This window comes from Bolinopsis microptera, chromosome 3 (genome assembly GCF_026151205.1).
Source record: "Bolinopsis microptera isolate Bmic1 chromosome 3, MBARI_Bmic_1.0, whole genome shotgun sequence".
In the NCBI taxonomy this organism is placed as follows: domain Eukaryota; kingdom Metazoa; phylum Ctenophora; class Tentaculata; order Lobata; family Bolinopsidae; genus Bolinopsis; species Bolinopsis microptera.
The window spans coordinates 12,038,831-12,052,288 of NC_087074.1; the positions used below are offsets into that span (position 1 = coordinate 12,038,831).

General features: G+C 37.3%; 1 protein-coding gene across 4 annotated transcripts; it reads left to right on the forward strand.

Moving 5' to 3' along the window:
• Positions 1–762: 762 nt before the first annotated feature.
• LOC134812926 (uncharacterized) lies at positions 763–10,173 on the forward strand. 4 transcript variants are annotated; one of them, XM_063820532.1, is made up of 8 exons: positions 763–877; positions 1,477–1,629; positions 6,042–6,158; positions 7,107–7,183; positions 7,582–7,694; positions 7,949–8,248; positions 8,412–8,528; positions 9,012–10,173. In XM_063820532.1, the coding sequence occupies exons 1-8, from the start codon at positions 849–851 to the stop codon at positions 9,084–9,086; spliced, it is 981 nt and encodes a 326-aa protein (XP_063676602.1). In that variant the 5' UTR covers positions 763–848; the 3' UTR covers positions 9,087–10,173. The 4 variants fall into 4 exon arrangements, with proteins under 4 accessions (XP_063676602.1, XP_063676603.1, XP_063676604.1 ...); XM_063820533.1 differs by having other exon boundaries at positions 6,057–6,158; XM_063820534.1 differs by lacking the exons at positions 763–877; positions 1,477–1,629 and adding an exon at positions 5,355–5,484.
• The last annotated feature ends 3,285 nt before the right edge of the window (positions 10,174–13,458 follow it).

Below are 13,458 nucleotides of genomic sequence, written 5' to 3' on the forward strand. Positions count from 1 at the left end.
CCAAGGATTGGTTAAATCATCATCAACCTTAAACTTATGCAAAGTGATCTCGCTGAAATGGAGATCCGAGAGCTGGCTTTGTTTTACCTTGTGTTACCTCGTGAGAAAAGTGACGAGGTATTTTGACCCCTCTTCAGCAGATCCGCTCTCCATCCCCAATTCTCCGTTTCACGGCTCCAAATCAGTTCCCGATTAAACAATTGAAATGAATTTTGCGGGCACGCTTCTCTGATTAGCTACTAACTTAATTTCCTTTCCGTGACATGAACAATTGAGCTTCATGCAATCCCGGTATGTGGCAAATGATTAGTCAGGATATATAAATATATATATAATATACGAGATAATGCGAATTTATTATAGGGTATCGTTGATCGGCAACCCTTTAATTAGATTACAGATAAAGTTCCCGTGTCTGTTTTTCAACTACATCCCGCTTTGTCAATTTATATGCTTTAAGTAGTTTATACGGTAGTTTTGTATGACAAGTTGTCGTGGGGCAAATATTTTACAGTTTTTACACCTCAATTTTAAAATTTGTCGATGTTTATCGTTTTTAACTGTTTAGAACGTTTAAAGTAATTTTCCGTATGCTGGTTGGGGTAGAATTTTCGTTGGGTTGAAATTGTTAACGGTAAAAACTGAAAGGCTGTCCTGTCTCTTTACTCAATACTTAGAAAGTCAGTACTTAGAAACTTTTATATTTGCTGAGTACGACCAAGATAATTACCAACCCCCATTTTTATTTACTTATTTTCCCACAGCTATCTGATGGTATTAATGGTCTAAGCAGACAATGTTGAAACGGGTTGACACGAAAAACCTTAGAAAGCACCTGAGGATATAATATGTTAATAATTCTTCTCTTATTATACAGGTTTGTGCCATTATATTACTGTAACCTTCTCTGAACTAGGTTGACAGCCGATCATCAAGAGATCTCGTCAGATAAAATATGCCTTACCCGATTATTTGGGAAATGTTAATGTTTGTATTACAAACATTACCTACTGAGTTTTCTTTGCTGACGGCCGACCTTGAGATACAATTTTTTTTTCTTGGGAATTGTCGTAACTTCCGGACCACATCATGTTCGACCGCAAGTTATTCTACGATTCAAACCTCTCTGCCATACTTGAGCTCAAAATGACAAGCATCCAATTATTTCCGATCCAATTCTAAGCCAGAAATAGACTCGAAACACCGTTATTTAATAATTTTAGTCCTGTATATAATTAGGAAAAATTTGCATAAGCAAGCTGGCTTGCAAAATTTTCGAAATCATACTTGACAATGCCCACAAACTTGTGAATTTTGTAGTAGTGAAGTAACCTTCAAGTTATTTATAATTTGCCTCTAAAAATCGGTAATAGTGACCTCAAATTCTTTGTGGCATCTCTCTGAATGGACTTACAATCTGGATGGTATTTATATCGTTTCATCCGACCACTCACTAACAAATCCTTACATTTCCAGTATGTTAGAAGGATCCCACACATTGCGAAACAGGGGACGACATAGAAACACAGAAGAAAGAGATTCAGCGCTAAACCAGAGACAACAGGCGGGGAAACAGAGGGGGGCCTCCTTCATGGATGAACTCCTCAACGAGGGTCCCACCCCAACCAGGTGAGACAATAGTGCTCAATAACACCGAGACACGGATGCGCAGTTTCAAACCTCATTTCATGGCTCATCTCCACATTCTAAACCTCATTTTTACCTCATTGGTACCTCCCATTTCATCACTGATCTGTATTCATGTGCTGTGCTTGTAATTTTTGCTGATCTTAAATACCTGATTCTTTGTTTTCCTGAAAAAATCAATTCGTACATCTGACTCATTCAACTGGTCATTGACGGCGTTGTCGTTGTTCTTTGTACTGCGATAAATGTCGTAATTTGATCACGGTGCCTAGTGAACATCACAATTCACTCAATAAAAAACACCCACAGCTGCGTGTCCGTGGATCGGTAAATTAGTTGTTAGTGTGCATGTGCTGTGAGGATCTTGCTGCTGCTGCTGTTCTAAATTAGTAATTTTGCTGCGCTATGATTGTGAAGCCTAATTGCTGCTAAGTATCAATAATTATTTAATGATAATCATTAGGCCCTAAATCTGAAACTTTCTCATAAACGAATTACTTCCGGTTGTGAAATTTTGATCGCAAATCAAATTTTTGGTGATCGGGAAAATCGATTGTTATTTTAAGGATAAGAGATTTTGATTTGAAGAATGACTTTTGATCTCTGAATGCTTTGCTAATGCTAATGACATTTTGAAACTTTACAACTTTATTTTCGTCTATTTTATCCGTCGATAATTGCTCGACAACCACACATTGCAAAAGGAATGCTGTGGACTTCAATTTGCGAATAATTAAATTGCTATTTTCTCTGGACACCGAAACCTCTTTCAAATAAAAATGTGCACATACCTGTAAAGCTTACACAGATACGTTAGGTATTTAAAATACCTAAGATGCTTTCATGATATTTTTTCTTACTAGATATTTTCCTGGTTAAGGATTGCACAAGAATCCACCTTCAAAGAAAAGTTTGTGGTTACGATTTCTAAGAATTAACAATTAACAACTCTTCAGCCTTCAAACGATAAAATAAAACTCATAAATTGTATTATTTGACTGGTCAGCTAAATAGTCAGTAGTCTGCTAAATTTTCCCATTCTTTACATGAGAATTAAACGACTGACACAATTTATACGCCCTTACCCTTTCTCCATGGTCAACATAAAGTTTGAGGACCTAAACTTTGTGCAGCGTTTTTTTTTCGGTGTCTGTACCGATTAAGTTGTAGAAAATGACAAATTTCTTTGTTTCACAGCCCATGATTTTATGAATCATGTTTCACGCAAAATCTTGTTTCACGTTGTCTAGACTACCCCCAACAGCTTATAAAGATAATGATGATTTACGATCGCAACTCAGTGTCCGGCGTTAAATATAAAGAAATAAACAGTTTGATAGAATTATAAAAGAAAAAATGCATTGTATCATGGCTGTTTTTTATTGTAATTAGATGAAAGTCAGAAGAGATATAATATCTGTAAATTACTGTTTCATACCCTGGCGATCATAGACGGCGAACATTTTGCATGGCACCTACAATCTACATACTGCTACAACTCGAATATCGTTAGAATTACCTCTATATTCTGTAGTCAAATTTTACCGATAAATCTAATTTGGTGGGAAAACTTATTTGATATATTGACCGAGCCCAGCTGTAAATTTGAGATCGTAGTGGAGCAGAAAATATTCAGTTTAGGCCAACACGTACCATAATTACCATCTCCTGATATCCCACAAATTGGAAACTCAAGCAATGTACGACGTACGTGTCACACCTCCATCATATGTCTCCGATCAGAAAATCTAAACAACTCTTTGTCGAAACTTTTACGTTTTCACATGCGTCAAACAGTTGTGAATAATTTCTATTTTAAGGTCTCAGCGTCATTAATTTAATACCAGTGCATACCACGAAACATTCCAACAAACTGACATCATCTAAGTCAGTTGCTTGTAGGCCAGACGACTGAGGTACCCAATTAATCTACCAGTTTACGATCTTGCAGGATCCATTAAGTAAGATTAAGTAAGGCTGGATTTAAAAGATCGGCACGATTCAAAGATTTCGGCATTCTTTCGAATTCGCGTAGAAATTTGGACCGAAAGTGAAATTGTTAAGAAGATGCTGATAAGCTTAACGACATAATAAGGCACGTCTCGACACATTCCTGAAATCACTTTTAAAAATTCCTATCTGCTGATTGAGTGATTATGATCAATAATCCAAGTCATGGTGGATTTCAGTGCCTGATTGCTCGAACAAAGTTTTAACTTAGCTCTTTTATTTACATTGTAGTATGAGGTAATAAGGGAATGATATCAAAATAGGCGTCTACTCGTTATTTTTGTTGAGGTTGGCCATATGACCGTACTCTTTACTCCACCAAGGATGGCATGCTAGTTTTTACTCGAAATAAATAAGAAAATACCCGTTTTTTGCATTTTGCGATAATGATATGGTTCGCTGGAACTGTGATAAATGCGTATCAATGGCCATTTAATGAAATGACATTGATCGCTCCAGAGTCATATTCATAATAAGTGTCACTTTCCCCCAGTTTATGCAATTTAATTTTTTGCAGGCTGCAGACAACTGATATCGTAAATTAGTTCTAACTTCTGGCGGTGATTACTAAAAGAGCACAGAATAATGTCCCTATGAAGAGGTACTAGGCACTGAAAGGAGCTCTACATAAAATTAAAGGGCAGCCACCGGTGGTTTGACCGTTCAAGTAGATTATTACAGATTATGACAGATTGAAAATCAGGCATGCTATGACTTTCATTATGACGTGCCTGTTTGACTTTCAATCTGAAGAAATAAGTATTTTAATGGTCAAAGCACATACAAAAAATCAATACCATTAGCTTCCCTTCCTGTATCCTGATTACGGTATTCGGTAACAACTGCTACCGTAATCAGGAAGGGGTACTACAGGAAGTGAAACTACTGGTTTTAAGGTATTTATTTTCAGTACGTGGTTTAAATATGTTGAAATATGTAACTATTTACTCAGCTGCATCCTTCACAGAACATGCTAAATAAATGAATTTGTTAAATAAATCGGTAAATAAACCAATTTGATCAGTTTTTAAAGTAAGTTAAATAAAAATGCTTCAAATCGAAGTCTGGCAATATGGAATTCCTAAGCTTTGCCAAGGGTGGCAATTTTTAATTTAATTGTGGCCTCTTGAGTACCATGGGTTTTTGGCATCACTTAGAGTTAGACGAAGTAATGATACCACAGATCTTACATTCTGTTAGTCCCAATCATGGTAATATGTCGGGTTAATTAACGTGACTAAGGTATTTTGTACGCGGTCGATCACTTTTGAAGATGGCGCATCGGTTTGGGGCTACATATTTCGGAATATTCTATGGTTTCAGCGCTCAAAATGGGATCGGAACCCTTGGTTCCTGATTTGATTTAGTGTTAAAGTTGCAATTACCTTTTAATTTCCTTTCAATGTCTCGTCGACAACATTTAATCCAAATAAATTCAGCTCAGCTACTCTGATCATTTTTAATGGGATTTAAAGAGTCATGCAACGATATATATCATTATGTAACTACGATAATTTCTCGACATTTATGAAATTCCGAAATGCCGTAAATAGTGTCCGTCACGGGAACTTATAGCAACTTTCCGATCAAGTTGATCATTATTTTAAAGTAGGTTCCTCGATAAATAGTTTGCAATTTTGTGTCGTGTATTCGTAGTAAATTTTGTTGTGCAGCCCTAATGCTGGTGTAGTAACGTAATACTCTTTAAAAAATGTCTCATACATAATATCTGCGTGATGTTATCTATCTACTTTAGGGAAAAACGCATGGAAAATGTTGAATCATGAGGCTACTGATGCGGATTGATCTCTTATTGATAGTACTGCTGTTAGTGTTTTACTCTCTTACTGCTTTTTACATTTCTCTTCCACAGATAGAACTGGATTGTGGCTATTAATAATGAAATATTTCTCGCTGTTTCCTGGACGGAAAATATAGCAAATTATGTGCTGATGATGCATTTTTTGCTTTTCTAACGTGATGAGTTGTTGTTGTATTTCTTACTCAGTACCGAGAAAGTAGGTGTCTCACCGACCTATTTTAGAGTAGGTGTCTCACCGACCTATTTTAGAGTAGGTGTCTCACCGACCTATTTCATGGGGAGGCCATACTGTTCTGCACTTGCATGCAAATCTTTGCAAATCTTTGCAAAAAAATCAAAGATTACTAAACCCAGAAAGTGCTATCTAAGTATTTACAAGAGTCGGCAAATAAATTCCTACTTAAGACTAAGTGCATATACAAGTAACTAAGTAGAAGTAATTATACCCAGGATAATACAGGCCCAGCCGGCCTTGCAGTAACCAGCAGTGAAATTCCCACGGTACGTGCATACTCCACCAAAACGGTGAAGTGCCCCTGAACTTATATCCTTATTCGTGTAGTGAAACCCTTTTCAGTACCCCGTCGGTGACACACGAGCGTAACGCAGGGAAATGTACCGACAACAGCTGCAAGATGGGCGAGTGTCGACAAGTAGCAGATGGCATTAGAATGTGCATGTAAGTTTGAATATTTCGATTGATTAAATATTTCTGGTGACTTGACAGACTTAAAACCATGGACCAAGTCTTAGTCCATGGTTTTTCACCAAGTCATATCTTTTCCCAAGAAATAGATATTTCGACATTCCCGCAGTAATTGTTTGAAGTTTTGGTATACGGTTTACAATTGTCCTTATGAAATGCCATTGCCACGAGAACTCCCTTAATATATAGTTAGTATTTATAGTTGGTGGTTGAAAACAAAGAAATCAGGCCTCTCACAGATCTTTATGCTATTATTTCGTCTTAACCGAGTGAAAATTCCTAAAATAATATGCAAGTTGATTTTGTTAAGGTAAATTGATCTTAGAAATGCATTATTGGAGTCTTAGTAAGTTTATTCATATTAAATTGTCATTGTCAGGAGCAACTCCTTCAAATTCAATATAATTTATAATTTGGTGGTTGAAAATAAGGACCTCAGCGCCTCCGTCTCGCAAATCGTTGCTCTATTATTTTACTTTTACTATAAATATAAATACCTCCGGAAAAATATTTAAGTTGATTTTGTTAAGATTTATGTTAGAAATGAACTTTTAGCTTTTCTGGACATTATAATTCCACAAGTTAATACTGCAACCGCTGAATTTCGATACCAATATATAGCTATAGTCTGATCACTTCAGTTTTTCAGACACAAAATTAGGTTGATAATTACCCCGTACCACCATTTCCTGAGTTTTTCTCGCTTAAAATCCAGTATTTCCCTGAGCACTTGAGTCCAATGGTTTAGAATGCTGTAATTAGATAATGAAATGCTCGCCACCTCATCACAGTATTTGAATATTCAAACCACACGTCCCGGCCACCTCATGGCACGCCTAGTGAGAATATTAATTAGTATTAGAATTTGATAATTTTACGTCACCGATCAATATAATTATAATCAGACCTTCTCTCCCACAGCTGCATGCGAGGATATGTTGGTCACCGTTGCTCCGAACTAATGGTCAACCTTGCCGACTACGTAGAGGCACACCCCGGTAAGTTCAAGTAGAGTAATCAGTAATGTAGCTTACATGAACCCAAATATGGTCACAATCTGACATACACCTCTTTTTTGAAGTAGCCAGACGCGTGCTGAGAAAACAGGTCATCATTCTGCCAGGCAGTGTGCCAGGCACTTGGCAGTGAAAACTCTCTAATATTCATTAATCTTATCTGGCATCAGCCGATTGTCGCCCCTGTCAACGTGCATTGTCTCTAAGCGTGCCCCTTCTTCATTAATCGGAATTCTGTGCCTTACACGCATCACGCTGAAGACTAACTTTTTAGCTGTCGGGGTATGATAAGAATGCCCTCATTATTATCGCTCAATGACTTGTGTAATGAAGATAATTCTTAGAATATGACTACATGTCTATACTATTACTCTCCGCAGAAACAAAGAGAAAGATAAAGATAATCGCGGAGAAAGAAGGTCAGAGTGGAGCCGCCCGTGTCACGTCAGCCATCAATCAGAGAATGTACCATTGGTCCAAAAAACAGATGAAGGTGAGATTACAGCTGCTCTTATCATAAATATTACACAGCAAAACTAGACATTTTCATCAGAAACGTAAAATTTAAAATTATATTCAAATCCTACATAAATATGTGTTCAACAGAACACAGAAGCTATATTCATCAAATAACTGGTTGTTAAAGTTTCCGGACTAAATTTTATCTTCTCTGACAGCTCTGCATCACGAGATATCACGATTGGTTATTTCACCTTTCCCAATGACTGACATGTTGGCAAATTTCAGAAAGACGAATTTGCCAAAAAGAGGGCCAAGAAAAGGCAGCGAGCAAACTCAGAAAAGGTGAAAAATCACCAAATCGTTCACAGCGCCTTCCAAATAGCCTTCAGAGATCAAAGCCAGGACGACAACTCCAACTCAGTGGTTCTTAGTAAGAAAGAACAGAAGCAAAGGGCCCGAGCGGCTGAAAGAAGAGGTCGAGGCCGATCTAGGCGAGATCTTACCTCTCATAAAATTGTCCACCATCCAATGGCCCATCCAATGGCCCACCAACCATCAGAGCCATCAGAAGATACATCCCACTTGGTAAGGCTCCTCTTCCAGTCCCTTTCTCCAACTTTATGATCGAATAAAAGTTATGATATTTGGTACAACCCACGTTTTGGAGATTTGTCACTAATGACTAAGTAAGGGCCATCTACTCAGTACTAACACCACATTCCGATTACTAACCACCTCATTCCAACAGGTTCTGTGTATCGAGGACTGCCAGACGGTGCTATCTTACAGTGCCATGTTGTGTCCGGACAATAAGCTGGCCGTGGAGCTCAGGATAGAAGAAAGTGACTGGCATCACGTTCCCGTGGTAAGTACACCATTGCACGTGTTTATAAAACCGCGCCATTGCACGTGTAATTATAATACCGCACCATAACAAATGCCTATAATTCCTGTGAGGAGGGTCATTGCATTCCTCAAGACACTTTCTACTTCGTCCGAATTTTGGCAAGTTTTTCAACCAATAATTCGCTACTAAGTCCTCGGATAAATTCATCCGCCAGAAGTTATTTCTGTCACATACTGCATAGCATCATTTTTGGCAAATCTGCGCTCACATTAAGTAATAGCTGCGTGCCCGCAGTACCAGGACCCATATGTTGAAGTCTCAGTATAAAGCGTACCAACAGATAGGTACTGAACTGAAAAGCTCACAAATCGGCTCATATAATATTTAATGGTTCCTAAATTCCTTGTTTTAATAAAAGTGTCCTCAATAAATATTACTGTTAAATGTTTTCTCTCCCTGCCCTCGATATATTTTATGTGATAAATGTTTTCTCCCCTGCAGAACAGAGTCAAGTGCTGTAAGGCGAACGTTAGCGACACGTGCCAGGAACGCTCAAAACCCGTTCTTACAGTATGAGATGAGATGCTCATCAACTACTTACACCAAGTTTAGGATTCTCTTCAGATAGACTGCAAGTCGAACACAAGAAAATATTATAATTTTATCTAGCCGCCCGAACGCCAGGCTCGCATAGCTGAGCCATTTGGAGCCTACATGCGAGCCTCTAGGCTAGCACAATTGTGGTACAAAGAAGACTGAGAATTATTTATTTAAAGAGTAAAGAATTGAGACTCAGACTGTATAAACCTTAATAATGTTTTAAACTTAATTTGGAGTTATTATCCTTATTTTAGATTAATATTATTGTCTAGTCGACGTTCAATGTAAAATAAAAGTTTTGATATATAGTCTTAAACATAGTTAAGTTGGGACAATTTTACGTTAGAACAGATTATTTTTTGATGTATAACCGTTTTGTCGTTTCGTTCGATAACAATCGAAATGTTTATACTGTTCATATCTGATGAACTTGATTAGAATTCTAGGCAAAGCATTTTATATGTGCTCAAACACCGTAAAAAAAGTTATATCCTTTTGTCTACGCTTCGATGATCTTAGTTGTAGAACAACTAGTATAGGACTTTAGGCTCACTTGGCATTAGTCTTATTGAATGTTAAACTGCCAACCGTTCTAGGATTACTCTGACGTTTTCCATGTTTTACTATAGTTATGTGATTTTACCTAGAACACTCCTTTTTAATGCCATCCCGTGTTTTCTTTTACTGCCTTGCATGCCCATCTTGAGCTCTAACCAATTTACCTTTATTTTGCTAAATTATTATTAGGTAATTGGAAATTTATATTTAACTTTCTTTCTTAATAAGTTTCATAATCAATTTTAGTTTTCTATGCGCTTGGCATGGCGGGACGAGATTCTGATTATCGTACAGATATTTGTAATTTGTCATGGAACTTAGCAGTTCCTTAGTGGCATTACCCGGGTCAGGGATTTTATAGTTAGTGCATTTTCAAGAGAGAACTAAAATGAAATGAATAATAATACTGTAAATGTCTTGTTTTTAATCTTCCTAAAAGCAACACTGCGAACTGTATTTATTACTGTATTTGAAATGTTATTTGTATTTCTAACCCGAGACCACAGACTTACTTCGTTTTATTATTGCACACGTCTCCTCACCACGTCTGACAGCCATCAGACGAACTTTTGAGAACAGATTATACGAACACAATAGGGCTAGAGCCGCCGCCAAAGGCAGACCTAATAGGCTATTTTAATCGGGATACATCAGCGTATGACTATGGGTTCCAAACATGGTTAGAAGAAACACTTGCCTAATCTTCACCAGTACTCTATTAGGAGCTGTGGCCTCCACAGCCGTCAGACTCTGCCTGGAGTTAGATCACGCCACCACCCACACGGGGATCTAAGTAATGGACCGTTTAGAGCAGGGCATGTAAGTTGTGGATATAGCTGTGAGGTGATGGCACCCGTAAAACTAAACCATGGTTTAAGTAAGTTTATTAATATTATGCAGACCTCTGCAAGCATAATTATGAAATCATATGAACCAATGAGTCTCATTTTTGTAAACATAATCAGTTTTAAAATTAGACTCCAAGTTAGTCAGTTCAAGCTGGAGCATTAACCCTGGGAACAGTAAATTAAATTTTGTCTTCCGAAGAAATCAAACTCTTTAATTCATAACAAAATAACGTTTGAAATGTCTAACTTTATAATATACATGTAATGAAACAAAAATTACACTGCCGTACCACCTTACTCGGCGGTCCATCAAAAATTCAGTAAAAACTAACATCACATATATTTTAGAGTTGCTTGAAATCAAGTTACAGCCATATTATTCAAACTAAATGTCGATATTAGGTCAAAAATCACTGGTGATCTTATTCCAACAACCATAAATCCATAATCGAAAATTAATGTTTTAACTTGATAAAAGTTAAATTCCACCCCCGTCTAACTCAATAGTCTAAAAGTAAATTTTATGAACAACTCATGGTCGTGACTCGCACAGCAATGGTGAATGGGCAACATTTACAATTATGGAAAAATCTCTGTGGGGTGTAACTGTAAGGTGTCATTTTCTTAACCTCGCCTAACTTGAAAATTAAGTCCCGATCTTGGCCGCCAATTGTGGGCAGAAACTTCAGTTGAAGATCTCTGATTACTTCAAATAGCAGATCATATTGCCCACAAGCGGGCCCACAAATCACGTTTGAGACGTGCGCACTACATGGATGAAAGGCGACCATGTAGTCAACAGATCGCACTAAGCAGCCTGCAGTCGCACGTGACGGCCATTCGCCATCGTTAAATCATCATAGTACAATTATGTGACTAACTTCTTTCACTTAACTTCATTATAAACATTTTACTCGTCATTATATATACACGTACAAAATTATTCTATACACATAAAATGAATGGTTCCACACTTGAATTGTTAACATCTTTTAAATTGGCTAATGTTTGAAGCAATTTTCCCAAATTCAGCAGATTTGTGGGATAAAAGTTTTGGAATATAGTTTCCAAGATAATATTCGAAAAGGCACTCATGATCTAATAGTAATTCGACTTTAACTCTTAGAAATGCTTTTCAAAAATATCTCTTAATTATTGGTACAAAAAAACTTGTTGAAAGAACAGATTTATCGCATGATCTAACTCTATCCGGGATGCTGTTAATTAATTTCACAGGCTCCACTCTAATAACTCTAACAACATTTAATTTAGGAAAACGTACAAAAACACAGAAAGCTTAAATCACGGCTTTACATTTCAAAATGATCAATGAAAGCCGTCCAAATGGAATGGTATCCGGTAGTTGGTAGTTGGAGCGCAGCCCAATTATTTCCTACAAGCAGTAGTTGACGGTCACTGTGGGGAGGTGATCCAAATATTTTCTAAGAAACTGTAGTTATTTAATAATTAAAGCATTTTAGAGCTTAATCTTAACTCGCTCTATGGGGTTTCCTGGTTCGATATTTTAAAAGAATATTTGGTTCACCATCACATGTTCCCAGCCGAACTATACACAAGCTACAAAATACACACAAGATCACTAACAACGCAATTGTTACACCATATTATCTTCTCGGCCCTGATTTGACTGGCCACAGTATGGCGATTGGCTGGAATTTTAATTTACCGGCCATATCAAAAGTTAAATGTTAAGATTACATAGAGATTGAATTACCAACACTTATTTCGTCTTGTAGTTCGGCTATGGTTTGTGTAAACCGAAAGGTACTAAATTTACAATCGAAAATCTTCGATTTGTGCGTCATTTGTGCGTCATACGAGTCTACCAGTCCGGATCAGCCAACGCTCACTGGTCAACATTCCAAATAATATAAAATTGGTCAAGTATTCCTCTAAAAATATATTGTTTCAATACAATAAATTAATAATTTTTTAAATTTCGGAGGGTTTTCAGGACGTTTTGAAACATTAGAACACTTTTTAAATGTAGGGGTCATTCCGGGGGGGGGGGGGGGGGGGGGTCAGCTTACGGCACTTAGTACCTGATCCCCCCGGTCATTCACATATTATGTAATAATTTTGTTGTCAAATTTCTCACCCCCTCTCCTCCCCCCTCCGTAAATGTAATCAGTTTTACACATAGCTATTGTGTTAAAATTACACTAGCGTAATCACTTAGAAACTCCCTCCCACCCCTGGCCTCAGCGATTACGTAATATGTGAGCGAACCCTTACTGCAATATCCGCCCACTAACGGCTGACATAAACCAACAATTACTACAGCTTTGTTTCTCCTGGGACGACATGCCCTAAATGTTACCTTTGATTATCGGTTAACATAAGACAATTACAAATTACAGCGAAGCCACTCTTCACTGGCATGGAATTCCAGGGTTTTTTTCGTATCGGTAGGCAAACAATTTCCCATAACATTAAATAGCCTGGAAGTCTTGCTGTGGATCTATAATCAGATTTATGTTCCGATTTATCGATTTATTCGACGATTGCAAATTCCAACGAAGCCACTCTTTAATGGCATGGAATTCAAGATTTTGTAAATCATATAGTCGGCATTAAAATCTTGATGTGAGCCTATTATCATACATTTAATTTAACTCATAATCCTATGTCAAGAATGCTGTAAATGAGTTACTGTTAATCTGAAGAATAATGAAGGTTACTGCCGAAGGGGCCTGGAGGCTAACTATGGAGTATGGATGCTCTGTTGAAAGTGAGTTCAGACTGTGAGGTGCAGGAATGATTAAAATCCCGATTCTCGTTGACGTGCAAAAAAATAGGAATGACGGATTCCGTAGAAAAAGCAACAAAGCAAAATTATCATGAATTTCTAAGATTTCTAAAATGTCTTTATCTCAGTTCAGGGTAATGTCATTACTGCAGTTGTTATGATTTTTTTATTT

What these genes read in the sequence shown, in the direction of transcription:
- LOC134812926 (XM_063820532.1), top strand. Translation starts at nt 849, where the DNA reads ATGTTAATAATTCTTCTCTTATTATACAG. An exon ending in CTACGTAGAGGCACACCCCG is followed by an intron (nt 7,184 to 7,581) that starts GTAAGTTCAAGT and finishes TACTCTCCGCAG; the next exon opens with AAACAAAGAGAAAGATAAAG. An exon ending in ACTGGCATCACGTTCCCGTG is followed by an intron (nt 8,529 to 9,011) that starts GTAAGTACACCA and finishes TCTCCCCTGCAG; the next exon opens with AACAGAGTCAAGTGCTGTAA.